The following is a 22,131-nucleotide window of genomic DNA, read 5'->3' as shown; positions in this document are numbered from 1 at the left end:
TCAATCAAAATTTTCTAAACTTGGTAAAAGATGTAAGTATATAAGTGTGTATTTGTATATATAACATATATATTAGTTAAGAATAAGTGAATTCTGCCAGGCATGGTAGCACACGCCTTTAATCCCAGTACCTGGGAGGCAGAGGCAGGTGGATCTCTATGAGTTCAAAGGCAGTCTGAATTTCACAATGCAAACCAGGCCTGAAAATAGCCTACAAGAATTAGGACATTCTCCTTTGAAGGATAAAGGAATGGCCAAAGACAATTCAGAAGAGAAACAGTACAAGAAGGAACTTTAGGAGGCTGGAGAGCTGGCTCAGAGGTTAAGAGCACTGGCTGCTCTTCCAGAGGTCCTGAGTTCAATTCCCAGCAACCGCATGGTGACTTGCAACTATCTATAATGAGATCTGGTGCCCTCTTCTGGTATGTAAGTACTATACTGTATAAATATAAATAAATAAATAAATCTTAAAAAAAAAAGGAGGAAATGTAAAGATACCATAAACCAAGAAAGAACAACAAAGAGTAAGCGTTGTTAAACATAGTGCCCAGCCTTATTTCAGTGTAAGACAGTTTAAGTAAGAGTTTTTGCATAACTGGGATGGTTGTTGTGCAGTAAGTAGTATTTGAGACAATTACATTTTCTAAAGGAAGAGAGGCCAGATTGAAGTAAAACGATGAAGATAATAAGGTTTGCATGCAGTGGTGTGTTTCTTAGTCCCAGAAACTCAGAAGGCTTGAGAAATGAGAATTACTTAAGCCCAGCACTTCAGGTTCAAACTAGGCAACATAGTGATACTCCCATCTCAAAAAAAAAAAAAAAAAAAAGTTTGATTTTTTTTTTTTTTATAAATTAAGATGTACTCAAATTTTATAAGCCAGATTCCAAAAAGTATTCAAATAACCCATAAGAAAGTGGGAAAAGTGAAATAAATAATATAAAACAGAACAACAACAACAAAAAAAACAGGGAACAAGCTGGTTATGGTGGCATATGCCTATGATCCTAGCTCTCTGGGACAAAGAGGCAGGTGGATCACTGTGAGTTCAAGACCCAGCCTGGTCTACAAAGTGATTCCAAGGGAGCCAAGGCTACACAGAGAAACCCTGTCTCGAAAAACCAAACCAAACCAAACAAACAAAGAAACAAGGAACAAAAGAAAACATAAAATGGTAGGTGCAAACCTTAATGTGAGTAATTAATATGTAATCTAAATGGGCCAGTGGTGGTATAGTCATAATCCCATCACTTAGACAGAGGCAGGAGTATTGCTACAAACTTGAGACCACTTTTTACATAGACAGGGCTGCAAAACAAGACATTGTCTCAGTAAAACAACAAGGTCCATGAAATGACTTAGCAAATAAAAGCATTTTGTTTTGTTTTTCAAGACAGGGTTTTGCTGTATAGCCTTGGCTGTCCTCTACCTCCTTGAGTGCTGGGATCACAGGCGTGCGCCACTGCACCTAGCTAAAAGCATTTTCTGTACCAGTCTGGCATCCTGAGTTCAGTCCTCAGAACCCACAGTGGAAGGAGAGAAGTGACTTCTGAAAGTTGTCCTCTGACCGTTACGAATGCACCTGCACTGGACACCCCACACACAATAGTGAGAAATACAACTTTTGTCTATTTTGCAAGAATAAGAATGGGCTGGAGAGATAGCTTCAATGGTTAAGAGCCCTGGCTGCTTTTCAAGAGGACCAGATTTAATTCCTAGCACTCACATGGCAGCTCAACAACTATCTGTAACTCCAGTTCCCTCTTCTGGCCTCTGTGTACACCGGATACAATGATTATATAGACCTGTATGTAAACAAAACATCCATGTACATAAAATTTAAAAATAGAAAGAACAAAAAGTAAACATATGCCAATTTAAAAAGACTACCAGGCTGGATTTAAGAAATGATCTAGCCAGGCATAGTGGCGCACACCTGTGATCCAGCACTTGAGACAGCTGGATCTCTTGAGTTTCAGGCCTGCCTGGTCTACAGGGTGAGTTCCAGAACAGCCAGGGCTACGTAGAGAAACCCTGTCTCAAGTCATTCATTCCCCTTCATACCAAAAAAACAAAAAAAAACCCAGCCATATGCTGTCTAACAAACTCAAATACAATGATAAAAGTAAGGATAGAAATAGATACACTATGCAAATGTCAATAAAAAGGGATAATCGTACTAATGTCAGACTTCAGAACAAAGAAAATTACAGAGACAAAGAAGAGCAAACACTGCAGGTGCAGTCTACCAGGATGGCAGAGCAATCCCAAATGTGTGTACAACGAACAACAACAGAGCTTCTGGGTAATTAAGCTAATAGGAGATCCAGACAGATCTTCATGACAGATGACGGAGGCTGTCCCGAGACACTGATAGAACTGCTTGGCAGGAAATCAGCAAGGATATAGAAGAGCTTAACTATGCGAACCAGCAGGATCAAATTGAAATTTGTATATGACACACAGTGGAATATATTCTTTTTAAAAGAACATGGGTGGCCACCATAATAGACCCTGTCCTGGAATATAAAATTAATCTTACAAAAAAAAAAATAGAAATCAGTATTTACTCTTTAGCCATAAAAAATGGAGATCATGAAAATCTCCAAACATTTGAAAATTACATAATACCCACCTTTTTATGTTTTAATTTTTTTTCTTCACAATTTATTCATTATATATCCTTATTGAAGTCCTCTTCCTCAACTCCCCCTCCTCCCTCTTTCCCCCATCCCCTTTCGCTAGTCCACTGAAAGAGGGAACATTCTCCAATATTACCATCTGCCCATAGCTTGTTAAGTCTCGTCAGGACTGTCTGGATCCTCTTCCTTCGTGGCCTGGCAAGGCTGCATCATCAAGGGTGAGTGATCAAAGAACATGTCTAAAGTCCTGGAGAGATCAGAGATTCAAGGCACTTACTTAAACATACTAAAGGCAATATACAGCAAGCCTATAGCCAACATCAAACTAAACAGAAACTTAAATCAATCCCACTGAATTGAGTGAAAAGGCAGGGCTGCCCACTCTCTCCACATCTCTTCAACATAGTGCTTGAAGTCCTTGCTAGAGCAATAAGACAATTAAAGGAGATCAAGGGGATTCAAATCGGACAGGAAGAAGTCAAAGTATCACTATTTGCAGATGATATGTTAGTGTACATGAGTGACCCCAAAAATTCTACCAGGGAACTCCTACAGCTGACAAACACCTTCAGTAAAGTGGCTGGATACAAAATTAACTCAAAAAAAAAAAAAAAAAACCCACATCGGAGGCCCGTCTATATACATAAGGCACTCTTAGTATAAGTGAATAATAGAAGTAAAAAGTAAAGGCAATGGAAATTATTTAAGGATATAGTGGGCTATAAAATAATCTCCCTTCTGGCTTGAAATAAGAGTTATGGACATAAGAAAAGTGGCTGCGTCAGGGCCTGACACAAGTTGGATGCCCAGAGAATACTAGTAGCTGCCTGTTGAACATGGTGCTGGTCTTTAAAGATCCTCTTCTAGGATCCCAGCTCTGCTGTCCTGTTTGAAGCCACTTCACTCTTTTCTTCTCGCTGGTGTGAAGCTACTGACCCATGAAGATGCCTCTGGGCTTCTGCTTTTCTCCTGCTTCAGTCTGTCTTGGAGCTTCAGTCCTATGTCCAGAAATGGAACTCCCAGAAAGTTCAAAGACAAAACTTTTGAAATACTTGCCGAGGATAAGCAAGGAGAATGATGGTATCACAAAGTTCCTTTCACTGGATTCTACATTCCTGCTTAAATGAGCACTCAGTCAGAAGATAATTCCTGTTAGTCAAGAGCGAAAGTAGCATTGCTTTTCTCATTTGAATTCCAGGGCTGTTTGCCCTCTTGTGCGCTTGCTGCCTGTGGGACTTTCCTCTTCACTGTTCTGTTGGGCTGCTACTCAGAATTTAGGTCGGCATCTTAGACTTCTTTTATGCTGTTGACAGCTATAAGTGCTAGCCTTGCACAGCATCAAATGAGAGCCCTGGGAAGTACAAAGGCATGCCCACAGAGGATTGGGCTAGCCTGGGATGTAGCTTAGTTGGTGGAGTACAAGGAAGCCCTGGATTCAGCTGCCAGCTCTGCATAAAACGAGGCATGGGAGCATGTTCTCTGGTTACATGGTAAGTTCAAGAGCAGCCTGGCTTACATGAAATCTTGTCAGTAAATAAGTAATTTAAAGGGGCAGGAAGCCTAGTACATAAGTCACTGAAGAAAGTATCCGTTCTTTTATTGTTGTTGTTGTTGTTGTTCAAGACAGGGTTTCTCTGCGTAGCCTTGGCTGTCCTCGACTCATTTTATAGACCAGGCTGGCCACAAACTCACAGAGATCCACCTGCCTCTGCCTCCCAGAGTGCTGGGATTACAAGCATGTGCCACTACGCCCGGCTTTCTCTGTCTGTTTTTTTTTTTCTTTTGAAATAGGATCTTGAAAGATGTTTCTTGTTTTTTGAGACAGGGTTTCTCTGTGTAGCTTTGGCTGTCTTGGACTCACTTTGTAGACCAGGCTGGCCTTGAACTCACAGAGATCTGTCTGACTTTGCTTCCCTGAGTCCTGTGATCATAGGTATGCACACCACAATATAGGATCTTACTGTGTAGCCTTGGCTGGCCTCTGGAGATGTTTGCTTCTGGTTCCCACGTGTTGGGATTAAAGACATATGCTACTGTACCCAGCAACAGTGTCTCAGTCTTAATTGCCCTCTTTCTACAGTATTCTTGGCATAGATTAGTTTAGAATATATATAGAAATTGAATTTTAAAGATGTCATAATATTCCAAAATATGAAAGTAACTTTTTACGTGATAAATTCTTAACCTTAGAATTCAAAAATCAAAAGAGATAATGCAGCCCATGAGAACAGTCAGACTGAGTAGCTCCTGTCAAGCAAATAGATGGTGAAGAACATGGAGACCAACTTAACTAAATGCCAGAGAGAGAGCTGTAAAATAGTGTACTGTAGTTTAGGGCAGTGGAGGAGGAGGAACCCAGCATCAGCCATACTGGAGTGTAAGTGATGCCTCTGATAACGTAAATGAGTCATGGCATGAGACAGGGCCTGGAGTTCTGGGGCTAATGGAGAAGAGCTGAGGGAAACCACACTGTCTAATGTATAGTCTTTACCTGCTCCTTCCTCTTCTCAAAGATGCTAAGCAGGTACAGCTACACGTGTCTGTACTGTGGCTTCTGATCTTCCTCCTGTCGGCCTTTACGTTTAGGTCGTTCATTACTGTATATGAAAAACATTTCATCTCTGACAGCCAGAGGTAGAAGAAAAGTATTGCTATCTTAGATCCGAATGACTGCTTGCCCATTTAGTAGTTTAGGAAACTAAACAAGTTAAAAAGTTCTTCTGGCTTATGTGCAGTTGATAGCTGAGAAGGGCCTAACTGTAGCTTGATTGACTGTCTTCCAGAAGTCCAGCTTGCTGGTATTAGGGTCCTTTTTCACTCGTCTTTCACATGCCTGCTTTCCATCCTGAGTACCTATCCTCCTGTCTTTTCATTAATTTAATTCTCATCCCTCCTTTAGATACCTCCTTTATATCCTTTAGATATAAATAGAAAATTTATATTTTTGCTGCATAATATTCTTCCATTACCTTTACCTGCTGTGATTGCTCTTTCCCCACTTGGAATTTCTGTTTTTAAGAATTAAAAAAATTTTTTTTTGGACAGCACTGAACATTGAACCAAGGGCGTGCTCTACCACTGAGCTGCATTTCAAAACCATTTTATTTTCTTGTGAAACAGAACTATAAATTTTCCCCAGCATATATCAATAAAAAAACTTACATACCTTACGTTTTCTTTTGTTTTTGTTAGAGGTAAGTTGGGTCTCATTATCATCCAGGCTGGCCAAGAACTCACCATGTAGCCCAGAGCCATCTTGAATTTGTTTTTCCTGCCTCAGCCTCCTAAGTGTTGATTAAGGCAATGGCTCCTGTATATATTGCCTTACAGGTACTCCTCTCTACAGTTACAACCCCCTGGTGGCAGGCATTATTTGGCTTTACCTTTGCCTTTTCTGAAGGGCGTCCTTTGGCATTGAGTAATAACTATGAGCACCCAGATATTTAACGGGAAAATGTGTTCTGTTTATGGCCCACAGGTGGCACTCAATGAGCATGCCAAGCTACAGCTGTGGAGGCCCAGCACGGGTTAGAGGGTTTTTCTCCCAGCATCACTAAACTCTGTTGATACAGTGACTTCCCTAGCTCTCTAGCAGTGATTCAACTATTTAAACCATAGATGTTATCTTACACAGACATATGCTAGAATTTTCCTATTTTTTCTTGTAGGACCGGGTGACTTTTAGAAGAATCATAGTGAAAAACAATGCAAAAAAGAGGAAGATGTTTGAATCATTTATTGAGTCTGTGCCACTCTTTAAATCACTAGAGGTAAATTTTGAATAAGGGTCTGTTTATGTGGTTTAGGAAAAGCTGTTAAAACTACTCTTAGGTTTTCAAATAATACTGTTCTAATCTAGTTCTGTAACAATGGCATTCAATCAAGGTTTTTTTCTTTATACTGTATTATACTATATAACTGTTATTTAGGTGTCAGAACGAATGAAGATTGTGGATGTGATCGGAGAAAAGGTCTATAAGGATGGAGAACGAATAATCACTCAGGTGAGTTGGGGTCTCACACAGCCCCTTTCCTGGAAGTCCTTCATCTGAAGGAATAGTGTATCACTTACAGGCTTGGATTGCTTGTGTTATACTGCACATCTGTAATGCCAGTATTTAAGAGGCTATGCCAGTAATCTGGGTGGTAGTGGGGCATGCCTTTATTCCAAGCACTCGAGAGGCAGAGGCAGGCCAGCCTGGTCTACAGAGGTTCCAGGACAGCCAGGGATACACAGAGAAACCCTGTCTTGAGAAACAAAACAAGGAAAAAAAAAAAAAAAAGAGGCTAAGGTAGTAAATTCACAAGTTCAAGGCCAGCCTGGTCCACATTGTGTTACTGTGACTCCAATAGAAAACAAAGATTCAGCTAGGCATGATGGCACATACCTTTAATCCCAGTACTCAGGAGAAGAGACAGGTAGGGCTCTATGAATTTGAGAACAAATTGGTCTACATAGTAAGTTCCAGGTCAATCAGAACTATGTAGAGAGAACCTTATCTCAAAAAAAAAAAAAAAAAAAAAAAAAGGAGGAGGAAAACAAAAATGTGTGTGGCCTCCACTACTGGAAACACACAGAAACTCTCCCTCCCGCAGAGACCTCATTGATGCTCACCCCTGGTACGTGGAGATCTCTTGCCGCTCTCTTTTTGTTGAAGTACACAGACTGAACTCACATGCTAAGCAAAGTCTTCTGCCACTGTGCTGCATTCTTAGCCCTTTTGTGTTTCGAGACAGAGTATTACTAAGTTGTTCTAAACTTAGAATCCTCCAGAGTCACTGTGATTAAAGCATGGGCCCTTAGGCTCACGCTTCCATTCATTTTGGGGTGGGCTTCTGTTATTCGTTCTATCAGATGTTATTTTCTTTTGACCTTAAGTAAGCATTATTAATCTGTACTAGAATCTAGAGAAGATTGGGGGCTTATGCTCTTCATTATTTGTGTGCTGACACCAGAATCCTCAACGTCCAGTGATAAACCAAAGAAGACTGCAAGGTGGGCATGGTGATGCATGCCTAGAACCCTAGCATGTCAGAGGTGCAGACAAGTGGATCAGGATTTCAGGGCCACCCTCAGCTACATAGCAAATTTTTGGCTCTCCTGGGTTACATAGAATGTCTGGTTTTTTGTTTTTGTTTTTTTTTTGAGACAGAGTTTCTCTGTGTAGCCCTGGCCATCCTCGTCCTGTAGACCAGACTGGCCTTGAACTCACAGATCCACCTGCCTCTACCTTCCCGAGTGCTGGGATTACAGGCATATGTCACCAGGTCTAGCTACATGTAATGTCTTTAAAAATATTATGTGATAATTTTGTGTGTTATACTTGTATCTTTAATTACATACACATAGCTTTAGGGACTTTTCTAAATATAAGCTCTGCTGGTGGGTCTGATGAGAGCACTGGGAAGGTACCTGCTTGAGTTGAGTTGGGCAGTGTGTCTGCCCTTGAACACAGCTGGGATGAGGAGAGTAGTTCAGATCAGTGTCAGTCCCTGTGTGCCTGGGTCCTGTGCATAGAGCTCATCAAACTTAGGATGAAAGGGGAGAAAGCCCACCAGAAGGGATAAGGCACTGACAAAAGGATGATGTTCATTCCAGGTTACATCTCTGAATACTTTGCTTTCTAGTTAAAGATAAGGGTGAACAAGGCTCAAGAAACACGCACTGTGATGGTGTATATGAGAGAGGTGGGAGCACGGAGAAGGAAGTACTAATACATGTTATTTTGTAAAGGAAGTGCCATTTGAGCTGGCCCTAAGATAAAGTGCAACTGTTTGTTTGTTTTTTACAGGTTTATTTAAAACTCAATTTTCATCTGGGCATGGTGGCGCATGCCTGTAATCCCAGCACTGGGAAGGCAGAGGCAGGCCAATCTCTGTGAGTTCAAGGCTGGCCTGCTCTACAAAGCAAGTTCCAGGAGAGCCAGGGCTACACAGAGAAACCCTGTCTCAGAAACAAACAAAAAAGTCCTCAATTTTCACCTTGAATATACAAAATACAAACACCATGAAATGTTCATGTTCACTTTATAAAATAAAAGTTTGCTTACATTTATAGTACATACTTATTAAGGCAATGAACTGTATAGGAAAAAACCCCACATTTGTTCTGCTTAAAGCGTAGCATAAACCATTGTCCACATCATTGCACATTTGCACCACGATGTGTGCGTGACGCACCGTCTGCATAGAAATGCTAGCCAGTGAGGCTGGGGATGTGGCCATCCCTAGGAGTTTACCTTCTCAGCTCAGGTGATTGGCCTGGAGTTGGGCCTGTTAGAGCTCTGAGATTTCAGTAGCATGTGTACAGACTGCTGTCTTTTTTATTCCTATGTTTGTACCTCTTGCAGATGCTCAGTAACTTCCCAAGAAAGTGTCATCAGTTGGGGACCAACTGCTCATATGCATGAGCCTTCCAGCCACATTTTATATCCAGACTGCAGTATGGAACTCTTTTTCAGTTTTTAACAAGGTCTGGCTGCATAGCCGAGGCTGGCCTCAAACTCACAGCAGCATTTCTGCCTCAGCTGACTGAGTGCTATAATTATAGGCATGAGCTATCATGCCCAGCCTGGGACTAGATCAGGCAAGTCAGCCTCAAATGGTGCTCATTTGGGGTTTGAAGTGATCAGTAGGGCAGACTCTCATTGAGACAGAAGGCACACCACGCTGGGAGTGGGAGGCAGAGGAAGGAGGGCTGATCAACGTTTGAGACTAACCTTGCATGCACAGTGAGTTCCAGGCCAGCCAGAACCAAACAACCAACTGGAAAAGCACATGGTTGCTATTGAATTATCCATGGCTTGTTCCAGAAGTTAATTGTGAGGAATGAGAGAGTGAAATGAGCAAGAAGCTGCTTCTCCTTTGTCTACTTGCCTGAGTCTCACTTCCTTCCAGCTCTTGCTCAGATTTTACCCTTCACGGAAACTGTTATGCACAGTAGCCTGCCCTCTCTTAGCATCTGAGAGCCATGGTCCCTGTTCTGTCTTTTCCTGTAGCACTTGCCACTCTTCAACAGAACTGTGTAATTTACTGATTCCATATTTCTTGGTTAGTTTTACCCACTCACTGATGCATCTCTCATGTCCCTTGGGCAGTGCCCTGCATGCAGTGACTACAGAGTACATTGTTGAATTACCTGAATGACTTGTTGAGCCAGGAAATTTTAATAATGAAGCAAGCAAAAGGAGAGCCTAAAGCTTAGAAAGGTGATGTTAAAGCACCTGCCGCATCAGGTGGAGACACGTGGATCCATGCTGTCCTCTCTGTGTATACGAGGGAAATGCAGAGGACAGCCTTGAATATCATTGCTCATGCACAATCTACTTTAGAAAAAAGAAAACTCCCGGTCTTGCTGGTCATGGTGATGCATATCTTTAATCCCAGCATTCAGAAGGCGGGTAGGTCTCTGAGTTCCAGGCCAGCCTGGGCTCTACGCAGCAAGTTCCAGGACAGCCATCCAGGGTTACACAGAGAAATCTATCTCAGGAAAGACAAAACAAACAAACAGACAAAACCCAAGGCCTCTCACTGGCTTGGAACTTGCTAAGGCTAGGCTGGCAGGCTGACAGCCCCAGGTATCTGCTTTTGTCTGCCTCTCCAGTACTGAGATTACAAGTGTGCACTACCACACCAGATGGAGATCTCATACGCTAGGCCTTTCTTTGACACTACTTGCAGTATTCTTGTTTACTGCTCCCTGAATGGGTTTCAGCACACTAGCGGTGTTTACATTCTTCAGTGCTGGATGTGATTCTGACCTAACCTCTTTTTCAGGGTGAAAAGGCTGACAGCTTTTATATTATAGAGTCTGGAGAAGTGAGCATCTTGATTAAAAGCAAGGTGAGTGTGGGTGGCTCTGTGCCAATGTCCTCTTGGTGCTCACTCTGTACAGTGTAACATGTCCTTTAGAGTTCTGCTCTCTTGAGGTGTGTGACCATCACTAATACAGTTAGTATATGTTCTCTTATCTTGTCATATAGTTAATGACAAGAGATGAGGAATGTGAATTATAAGTAAGAAATATAAAAACAGTAATAAATACAGGAACATTAATAAATATCATTTAGTCAGTACACACAAGGTTGGATGTGAAGAAAGCATCCCTGATTTTAGGACACCCCTAGGGAAAGTGTCCATTTTAGCACTATTATGGTGTTTATGGATAGAGGGATGTTGATAATTAATGCTTGTATCTGGGAAGAATGCTCCCTTTTTCTTTTTTTCTTTCTTTTTTTGAGAGAGGGAGTCTCCTGTAGCCCAGGCTGGCTTCAAACACAACTGTGTATGTAACTGAGGGTGATTTTGAACTTGTAATCCCTTGACTCCACCTCCCCTGTATTTATGATTATAGGCATGTGCCACCATGTCCAGTTTTATCTGGTGTTGGGGGTCAGACCATGAGCTGTGTGAGCTCTAGGCCATCATTGTAGCAACAGAGCTACACCCAATAGTGGGGAGTTCTTCTTACCAATTTCCTTTTTTTTCTTTTTTGAATATATCAATTTGTTGAAATAGTAAGATATATAGATATAGATATAGATGTAGATGTAGATATATACACTAAATCTAGTATAAGACCTATTGCCAAATATATTTAGCAAAAATTTAAGCTATGAGCAGGAAAGATACGGGGGCGGGAAGACTATGAATTCAAAAATAGTCTGGACTACATAGTGAGATCCTGACCCCAAAACTCAAAGAGCTGAAGGCAGCACTCCTGTTACTGCCCAGCCTGATGCCATGCAGTATATTAAGTAGGCTTTCATTCCGTTTAAACTATGTGAAAAACAAACCGTGTATGTTTGTTACTGACTAAATGATAGCTCAGTTCTTAGTTTTCAAATAGAGGGCTGGGCTGTCGATGACTTAGCAGTCTGAGTTTGATCCACAGGACCCACACGATGGAAGGAGAGAACCAGCTCCTACAAGTCGACCTCTGACCTCCACATGTGCACTAAGGCACATACAATAATAATAATGCAATACTGTGTTTTGTTGGTTTGTTTTTGCTTCACAAGACAGAGTTTCTGTGTAGCCCTGGCTGTCCTGGTACTCATTCTGTAGACCAGGCTGGCCTCCAACTCAAAGATCCACCTGCCTCTGCCTCCATGTGCTGGGATTAAAGGTGTGCACCGCTACCACCCAGCCCAGTAAGTTTTTAAATAGAGCTATTGTTTCACCTAGTAGTAGTTGTTCTTTTATTTGTGTTTATTTGTGTTCTTTTATTTGCAGTTTTTGAACTACTGATACATATTTGCACATTTCTCAAATGTTCACTGACACTGTGTGTCATCACAGTGTAGTGTTTGAAGTGTGGACCAACAGCATTGTGGCCCTCAGGAGTCAGAGAGCTTGTCAAAATTTGCAGTTTTGGGCCCTGCATTAGACCAATTTCATAGGCTTTCTTCTCTGAGGAAATAAGCTAGTTCAAACCAAATTAAAAGTATAATATCAGGTTTATTGGGGGGCAGCTTTCAGTAGGGTTCACTGGTCTCAGAAAATGAATCCAGGGAAGTTGGCTTGCAGACAGGAAGACTGGAGTAGGGAGAGGCTAGGGTGCACAGAAGAGAAAGAGATCAGGGGTGGCTGGAGGCCCCTTATCTGCCCCTAGCAGTGGCAGGCGATGGCATAAGCAGGTGACAGGTCCCTGAGAGCAGGCCGTGGGATTGCCTGTGTACTAACAGGGTAGCAGGGTCAGGGTCAGGGTCCCAGGTTCAGAATCTAACAGTATTGAGTTTGACTTTGCATTGTAAGAGCTATTGTGTGTGACAGTGTGGTCAGTGCTGTTCTGGAAAATGTACTAAGTGGATGCAAGTATGTCTGCAGTGCCAAAGCATGCTTCAGAAGTTGGAAACAGAACCTGGGTTGGAGCATACCTGTAATCTCAGCACTTGCAAGGTGAAAGTAGAAAGATTAGAAATTCAAAGTCTTCCTCAGGTACATAAAGTGTGTGAGGCCAGCCTTGGCTACATAAGACTCTGTCTCAAAAAGAAAAGAAAAGCCAGGTATGGTGATGCATGCTTTTAATCCCAGCACTTGGGAGGAAGAGGCAGGTGAATCTCTGAATTCAAGGCCATCCTGGTCTGCAGGGTGAGTTCCAGGACAGCTCACTTCTTATAACTCTAGCTCCAAGGGATCTAATGCCCTCTTCTGGACTTCATGGCCACCTGCACCCACATGGCAGCCATGAGTGTGCATGTGTGTGTACACAAACATGCACACACAGACACACATGTGAAAAAAAAATCTTTAAAAAATAACAAAGGATTAGCCAGGAATGGTAGCACACACCTGTAATCCCAGCACTCAAGAGGCAGAGATAGACCCAGCCTGGTCTACATAACTAATGAGGCTAACCAGAGTCTCACAAACTGGGGACCATCGCTGGTGTAGGTGCAGACTGTACTTTAAAAGAACAGTCCATACTGTCTCAACCAACACATAGTTTTGTGCTCTTGCTCATCACTAATAGAAGAGTCAGCAGAAGACCATGCTTCAGTCACATCTCCCAGAATTTGTCACTTCCACAGAAAATGCTGGGCCTGACCGACTCATATTTAGCCTTTCCCTAAAACGTGTTAGGGCTTAGGCGGAGCCTCAACTGGAACAACTCTTCATTTGAACCAGACCAGGAAGATCTAACTGTTCAGTTTATGGGTATAGTTAAGAGTTTCTGCAGAGTGAATTCCTCAGTAGTTATGTATGCAATTGGACATGCCCAGCTGTGATCTTAGAATCAGCCAGGATCATCTTCTTTACTGTTGTAGACTAAATCGAGCAGGAATGATGGTAACCAAGAAGTTGAGATTGCCCACTGCCATAAAGGGCAGTACTTCGGAGAGCTTGCACTAGTCACCAACAAACCCAGAGCTGCTTCTGCTTACGCGGTTGGAGATGTCAAGTGCTTAGGTAAGAACAATTCTTTGTGAGGGGTTTATGAAGCCCTACTCCAACTTTAGGCAGCTAATGGTTGTTGGGGGAGGGAAAGATTGTCTCCATAATGTAGCCACTGATAAGTGGTAAGTCGCCTATGATATAATCCTAATTAAACATTATTTTCCTCCTCCCCCAGAAAAGACATAAAATTAGAAGAGTAGGAAGGGAGCTAGGTAGGAAGAGGAAGGGGATGGATAGGAGTGATAGTGAGACAACAGATGGGGTGCAGTGAATATTATCATAATTATATATTTTGATGTGTGAAGATAATAAAAACCACTATGTATGATTACTATGTGCTAATAAAACTTTAAAAATGAAAAAGAAAATCCTTTGTGCATTACTAATTTTTCATATATATGAAATATATTTATATATATATTATTTATATTTTTATATGTAAAATATAAATATATTGTTTATATTTTTTTCATATATATATATATATATATATATATATATATATATATATATATATATGGGGGGAGGTGTTGGGCATTGAACTTAGACTTTTGCACGTTCTCAGCACATGTTGTGCCACTAAAGCTTTACTGCCAGCTGCCTAGCAGTCATTTCTGAGCAGTGAACACAGCCTGAGAATAAGACAGGCCCCAGGCATGTGGGAGCAGCAGTGATGGCGGCAGGCGGCCAGGCCTGTGGCGGAACAAGGCAGGTGGGTGCTGCTGTACCCACCACTAGTCTTTAGCACAGGCTCAGTGCTGCTGCATTTGTACAGAAACATCTCTTTGCCCAAGTGCCCAGTCTCCTAAAGTTCAGTCTCCTATAACGTGAGTGAGTAGTATGTTTAGGAAAAGGGTTACATGCAGGAAATTACTTAAATTGTTACTGTAAACAAATCATTCTCTCCCACCTCTAATGCAGTTATGGATGTTCAAGCCTTTGAGAGGCTTCTGGGACCCTGCATGGACATCATGAAGAGAAACATCACCCATTACGAAGAACAGCTGGTGAAGATGTTTGGCTCCACCTTGGATCTAATGGACCCTGGGCAGTAGATGTTATGAATTGCAGAGCCTTCTCAATGTGACACCAAAACCTTCCAGTCAGCCACAGAACACACACAGAAAACAGACACAACAGAACCGTTCCTGCTGTTGTCACCGCCGCTGCCATTGCTGTGGTTAAGGGCATTTAGAAATCTTGAAAGTCAGCACTGAAGGATGGACAGAGGCTCCACCCATACCCACACCTCCACTTTGCTTCTGAATGCCCATCATTAGACCACTTTCATAACCCAGTTTTCACATCTTTGGTTCAGAATGGCATGTCTCTCCAGCGATTTAAGTGCCTGATACAAAGTCCAAAGTGTAAACACCCTCCTTTCCTCTCTTGCTGCTAATGTTGCTTCTGAAAGTTCCCCTGAGGTCTGCAGAAACCTGTGAATAACTGTAGACACCTCCATAGTCCTCCTCAAGGGAGGAAATGGTAGAGCCTTCAGTCTCCTCTTTTGTCTGTTGAGAAAGTCCACAATGTGTTCACAATTGCTGCTTTTGCTCTTATAGTGGAAGATGGTAGCAGTTATAATGGAGGTCTGTGCCCCAGTGGCCCTGTACTATTTGCTGGCAGCCACACATCATGTATCTGTGTCCAAGCCCATAATGATGCTCAAAAAAAGACTCTCTTGAAGGCCCAGCAGGTCCATGCAGAGCAGAGTATCTGAATACTACTTAGCCTCACATTAGCAGAAAACTTGGATTCAGCATTCTTGTCAGTAGTAGCCAGGAAAGGTTATCTGGGTTAAGGTTTTTGTTGTTTGTTTTCAGTAAGTTTTGTTTTGTTTAATCTCTGTGCAGTTCACATAAATGAATTGCTATCCATTTCTAAGGAGCCCAGGGTGGCTGGTTAGCTCAGCTGGTTAAAGCATGGTGCTGATACAACGAGCCAGGGTCTGGAGCTGTCATCATTTTCTCTGACCTAAGTACTTTCCTGAGCAACCCCTGCCATGTCTTGTTCACTGGCTGATGACAATAGGCTGACAGGAGGTTGTGCTGCACAGAGAATCGTTTCCTTCCAGCATTGTTGCATAGCTTTTTTTTTTTTTTAAAGGAAATTGTTTCTTATTTAGGGAACTCATCTTGGACATATTCATATACATGGAGTTTGTCAGCTGACTCAGGCATTTGTCCTAAATATCTGTATCATTGGGGTAGGGGTTGGGCATGGTTCAGTGGCACAGCCTTTATGGAGTATGTGCAGGGCTCTGGGGTTTAATCTCCAGCTTTATAATAACCACAGAAAGAAAGGTTATCATTTATAAACAGAATTACTGTGAAGGCCTTTCTAACAGTCTCGACTTTTGCCATGGTCACTGTAGCCAAGAAACGTCCAGAGCAGATGAGTCACCACAATTTTGTTAATTACTCACTTTTTTGTGTGTGTGTTCCATGAAGTTAAAGCAGGACTCTTCAGACTGCTCTACATAGCCTATGTTACAGCTCTGGGAATTGCACCATTGTAACTACTATGAAGCAGGCAGCTAGCACTGGAAAACCCTTGTGGTGATCCCAAATTTTCCTAAGGTCCTTTTCTATGGTATTGCTTTATTAAATAAATCACACCTTGTACTTTGACAGAATAATACCTGATTCTTGCAAAGGTAAGAGGTGCATTGGGCTCACAAGTAGCCTGGAAGTCCACCCAGACCTTACAAGGACTCTGAACCTCACCCCACCCTCCATGCCAGCATTGGTTAGGACTGGCTGTGAACCTCATGCTAGAGTTATTCCTACAGCTGCTCGGGGTGGGCCTTCTCAGTCTGCCCTCACACCCCAGTCTCATCTTCAGAGTCCTCCTTGTCGCCCTGCCTGCCTCACTGGTGGCTGTGCTCTTACAGAGACGGCATCAGGTCCGAGATCTACTCTAGCAGCTGATCCAATCCTCACTGCAACATGACCCTGTGATGGGGTCATGGAGACGGAGACAGTACTAAAGAGCTGGTGTGAGTGATGAAAGACACAGTTGTTCCCACAGTGCCAGGGCCTGACAGTGTTCCGGTTCTCTTTGCAGCTTAGAGAGCCAAAGGTGACAGAAGGTTGCAGTGTCCCGTTGTGCCGGGCAACCCCTCCAGCGAATGGTCAGGCCCCACGGGGAGGAGTGTCCGAAGGATTCCTTTGCTAGCTCCCCTCTTCTGAGGGTTTGTTCTTCCCTATTCCCTGGCTTTGCTATTGACTTTGGATGATAGAAAATATTCCTCGGAGCTCTGAGGTCCAACTGCAGTATTTTCCTTCCTCTCTGTCTCCAGCTTAGCCCGTTTACTGTTTTCTCTTGACTGAATTCTCTGGACAGCTACTTGTGTTCTTGTCCTCTGAGTTCATAGTCTTCTTAAAAAAAAAATTATATGTTCCTGATGCAGTCTTAGAAATCAGCATTGAGTTTTTCTTTGAACAGTTTAGTAAGCAAATTCAGCAGCAAAGTGGCAAAAAATAAAAAATAAAAAAGTTATTTAGCCGGAGAGGTTATGTTCATCCCTGTTGCCCAGATTCTCTGCTCATGATGGTGGAGTTGGTTCGTGCCACTGGCATCCTGGCACCATGGGCACACAGCATTTTGTGGCATGTCACAGTCTTCATTTTAAAAAAGAAAGCATTTTGCACAGAGAAAGAAAAGGACCCCTGAATGTCATCCTTCATTTTTCTCAGCCAGTTGATATTGAAATTTTTGTTTTTGATACATACTTGTAAACCAATCTTGCCAAGTTATGGGTTGTTTTAATTTTTCACTACAATTACCTCTTGTTCCTCCTGTTTTGACTGCTGACGTTCCTTTGTGATTCTAATGTCTATTTTATGGGAAACAGCCTTCCCATGGGTTTCCTACTATACACTGCAGGGCTATCTTTATAAAAAATAAAAATAAAAAAAAGAATGAAAATGGTTGTTCACCTCATGGGGGATTTGCAGAAAACTATTTAGCCCACCTTGAGCAAAGGTTAGATTCCTTAGTTTTTTGTTGTTGTTTTGTTTTTAACTCATTGTAATAATAATTTTAAAAAACCAATTAAGCATTATTGTGCTACCTCAAAGGTAAAAATACTCTAAGGTCATCTTTTGGTCCTGAGTTCTATACATGCTGTTTGAAATGTCTTTCAATTGGAATTATTTTTTAAATCGGGGTGAATCTTATTTTAACTTGTTTTACACTTGTATTTTAATCTCAAGATAGGATTGGAAAGCAAACAATTCTTGATCTATGGTATTGAACATATAATTTAAAGCCACTAAGAATTAGCCATTGTTTGCTGTAAACAAGGTTGGGTTGTTTTGTTTAGTTTTTAAAGGAAACTCTAGGGCTCGGCTTCACTCTTGACTAATAAAGGCTGACAAATCATGTGTGACTTTCCTCGTGCAGTCTTGTGTTGTTTGCTTGTCTTCTCTTTCAAGGGTCCCACAGCATCTCAGCATTTACCTGGCATTGGTAGGACTTGAAAATTACGGAGAAGAGCCTGGGCATTTGTAGTAATTAGGTTCTACAGAGAAGCCCTCCATGGTGGGGGTGGCCAGGGAGAGGAGGATTCTGAGATGTACTTTGAGAGTTTGGTCACAGGGTTATTGAGGCAAGTGTGAAGACCTGCAGGGAGTCAGCAAGCTGGAGATGCAGAGGAATATGTGGCCTGAGAACCAGGACAGCCAGTGGTGTGGCTCTTGTCTAAAGGGCAGCAGGATCAAGAGCTGGGAAAAGTTGATGCCTCAGTGTGAGACTGACAGCTGGAGAAAAGGCATGTGCCAGGTCAAAGGCCAGAAGGGAATTCCTCCTTTAAGGATTCAAAGCCAGGGCCTTGTACATGTTAGAACAACACTCTAGCACTGAGCTACACTCCCAGCTCACCTGTTTTGAACCGGTCAGATAAGGCCTAACCACAGTACGCAGGTCAAAGTGATTTATTTCATTTGCCAAGTAAAATGCTAATCTCATCTAAAACATATACTCACAAGAATACCCGTAATAATGACTGACTAAATATCCCATAACCCAGGCAAGTGGCCACACAAAATGAGCAGCAATAACAGTATACTCCTGTAGATAAGAGCAAGGGTACGCATTCTACTCCTTGCCAGGAAGATATCAGTCATAGCAGAAAATCATTTCCTGTCTGCCAGGATATCACTTCTTTGTATTACTCAAGCTAGACTAACAAGGATGACAGCCTAGTGAACTTCTACCGTCTTTCCCAGAGATCAAAGGAAGCTCACTGGGTGTTACCTTCACTGGACAGAGATGCCTGTCTGTATAAACGGGCCAAATGATAGGGACATATGAATTACCTACCTAGGACCCAAGAAACTGATAGCTGACTCTCTAAAAGCCAAATTGGCCATGTTTCAAGGCTTTAAAAACTAAATGTTTTCTTTCTCTGTTTTGGCTGATTGTGTCTGTGTCAGGTTCCAGCTGGATGTCAGTATCACATCCATAGTTTTAACCCGGAAGAGGGGTTTCTGTGCTAGTATGTGTAAACAAGAGGCTAAAAATTTATCCTATCATATTTGACTATATCCCAGTAATCATAGTGAGTTACTTAGTTTTATAACAATAAAGTCAGTGTTCAGTGCAGCATACAGGGAAATAGGGACTGTTTCAAAAATAAAGGCAAGATGAAAAGTGTAGATTTTGTCTTTTTTTGTTTTGTTTTTATTATTTATTACAATTTATTCACTTTGTATCCCATCTGTAGCCCCCTCCCTAATCTCCTCCTGTTCCCACCCACCCTCCTTCTTCTCCCCCTATGCCCCTCCCCTAGTCCACTGATAGGGGAGGTCCTCCCCTTCTATCTGACCCTAGCCTATCAGGTCTCATCAGGGCTGGCTGCATCATCTTCCTCTGTGGCCTGGTAAGGCTGTACACTCCCTTCCCCCACCCTTTTTTTTTTTTTTGCCACAAGGCCTTAGGCTGTAGCTCACACTGGGCCTAAACTCGTGACGATCCTGCCTCAGCCTCCTGGGATGGCAGCATGAGCCATTGGCTGCACCCCCAAGGCAATTTAAAGTTTTGCTTTATCTGTTGTCTCCAAAGACAAATTTGCGTCATTACAGATATGGCGAATGGTACGCACTGCTTCCTTACTGGTTTTGAATACACAGCTAGAATAGGAGTGTTAGTCAGGAACATAATGAATATTCAGTTCTGAATTCAGATGAAAATGGCCAAGTTTTGAGTTGAAATATTTTGTATCAGGTGTGACATGGTTCCTTGGTTTATTGGGCAAATCCTGATCCCTTGTTCTTGACATTAAGCCCTAGGGATTCCAACAGTACAGTAGTTTAGTCCACCAGCAGGTTCTAGACCTTTCTACCAATGCTGATAGAGTTCATTGCCTATTTTTCTGGACTCCTGTGGACAGCAGCTGTGGCCTTTCCACTTTAAGGGTTATGCCTCTAGTGTCTCCTACCTTGAGATCTAAAGCGCTCTCTCATTTTCTCTTGCCTCTTGCCTTTTGTTTGTTTGGTCGGTTGTTTTTGTTTGTTTGGTTTTTATAGACAGGGTTTCTTGGTGTAGCCCTGGCTGTCCTGAAACTCACTTTGTAGATCAGGCTGTCCTCAAACTCTGAGATCTGCCTGCTTCTGTGCTGGGATTAAAGGCAAGTGCCCCCATCCTGGGGCTCTTGCCTCTTTCTTGAACAAGTGGTATAAACATGCATGCACACAGCACCCATGCCTTCTCCCTCCTCTCTTGTGATTCTGTACAGATGGCTCCCAGGAGAGCCAAAAGAAAAGGTTGGATTGGTGAGATACGGATTCAGAGAATCTCATCTTCATTTCACGTCACTTGAAACATGAGAAAGGTTGGCCAGAGATACATTTTTGGCCTAGATTGTTTTCTGTTAAGACGGTTTGCAAAAATCAGCAGGCAATGGAAGTAAGCAGTGGCGGCACTGCGGTTCTCCACCTTAGTCAGCAGGGCCAGGCCATCCCTGGGCTGCCTTGGGCTCTTGGCCACCAACCCCAGAATTGCAGTCAGTCTCAAGGGAGGAACAAAACCTCATCAGCCTCCAGATCGCAGCCCAGATCCCAAATGAGGGCCCGATCCCCAGGCAGCTACAGTCTCAGCAGGGCACAACTGAGCGGGGAAAATGTGTCCCACAGACCTTGGTGTTTAGGGCACCGCCTCAGCCTTGGGACTCAAGATGTTTCCATTCTGCTGACAGCTCCTGCTGGCAGCTGCCCAGAGGACAGATTGGAATTGTGATCTGGGACTCAGGTTGTCCCTCTGCGAAACAGCAACAGACAAATGGAGGGCACCCATCCATCCTGCCCCTGGCTTTGCTGAAAGACCCCCACCTATCAGCTAGGAGCTTTAGTGAGGTTCAGGGTCCAGTGGCTGTGCTCACTCTCGTGTGCCTCAGTCCAACACTGGAATGTTCTGGCTCATAGCAAAACCAGCCCCCAAGCCCTGACAGGGGTAGGCCTTAGAACCACAAACCAAACAAAGCTAGTCTTGCTAAACTTTACCCAGAAGGCCAGGCTCAGGGCCAGCAAGATAGCTTAGTGGGTAAAGGCCATCAAACCTGATGAGCTGAATTCTGTCCTCGGAAAGAACCTATTCCTGCTAATTGTCATCTGACCCTCACTCCTTCACTTTGTGTGTGTGTATGTGTGTGTGTGCTGTCACCAGCTCAGGTACCCCCCCCCAAACAAAATTAAAAACCATAAAAGTGTATTTAAAAAATCACAAAGGTCTGGCTCACAGTGCGTGAGGGCACACAGTGTGGGTGGGAGAGGCCCACTGGCTGGGCAGCCGGCCAGCACAGTGAGAATCTTTCAGCTGGCCCCTCGGGGCTGTGTACTGCCTGGAAGCACTGGGGACAGAGTGTACGTGTCCAGGGCGTACTGGGAACCGCCTCCACCCTGGCCCTGTGAAACCCTTTTCTCGGTAATTTTCCTGTGTTTTGTTCTGGGAGAAGATCCTAGCAATGATTTGTGGCAGCCAGTTTCCTTCCTGAACGACCCAGGATCTTCAGCTGTGGGTAGGGATGGGGTGTGTGTGTGTGTGTGTGTGTGTGTGTCACAGGAGACATGAATCCTGCTTCCAGTCCTGATGAGAACATCATGTTTCTAGTTTTGAGTTGTGTGTCTAATCTCAGGTCCCAGGGTCCCAGGGCAGACTTTAAGCCACAGGGACTGGGACTAAGGAGCTAAGGAGACGGGTAGCAAATGTACACACATAAAGAGAAGGGGATTCTGATATACATATATATATATATATATATATATATATATATATATATATATATATATGACTGGTCCCAAGTCATTTTTGTCTGCTTCTGGACCTCGATACTAGCAAAGAGGGGTGCTTCCTAAGTTCCCAGCTACAGCCAATGAAGGGCAGGGAGCAGTGGACTAACACAGGCTAACATAGAAACCGGGTTTGATCTCACCAGACTCTGAAGGAGGATCTGCTTCAGTATCTCCCATCCATCCTTCTCCCTGGAACCCAGGGAAAGGGAAAAGGTGAGCAGCAACTGCTCAGGGTTGTCCTTTGGCCTCCAAACGTTCACCATGACACATGCACGCCCCTCTACACCTACAGAAACACACA

The 22,131-nt window shown here is 43.0% G+C and overlaps 1 protein-coding gene across 1 annotated transcript in view; it reads left to right on the top strand.

The window, feature by feature from the left end:
• Nucleotides 1-17,932, top strand: part of Prkar2a (protein kinase cAMP-dependent type II regulatory subunit alpha) — a 62,648-nt gene extending 44,716 nt beyond the window's left edge. The window contains exons 7-11 of the mRNA XM_021663144.2: nt 6,309-6,410; nt 6,570-6,644; nt 10,417-10,482; nt 13,410-13,551; nt 14,461-17,932. Coding sequence (XP_021518819.1) covers nt 6,309-6,410; nt 6,570-6,644; nt 10,417-10,482; nt 13,410-13,551; nt 14,461-14,594 — 519 coding nt within the window. The 3' untranslated portion in view covers nt 14,595-17,932. The remainder of the gene's footprint in view (nt 1-6,308; nt 6,411-6,569; nt 6,645-10,416; nt 10,483-13,409; nt 13,552-14,460) is intronic.
• The last annotated feature ends 4,199 nt before the right edge of the window (nt 17,933-22,131 follow it).

The sequence above is a fragment of the Meriones unguiculatus genome, chromosome 6, assembly GCF_030254825.1.
Source record: "Meriones unguiculatus strain TT.TT164.6M chromosome 6, Bangor_MerUng_6.1, whole genome shotgun sequence".
NCBI lineage: Eukaryota > Metazoa > Chordata > Mammalia > Rodentia > Muridae > Meriones > Meriones unguiculatus.
Note: the sequence above shows the minus strand (reverse complement) of the source record. Positions and strands in the feature narration are given on the sequence as shown.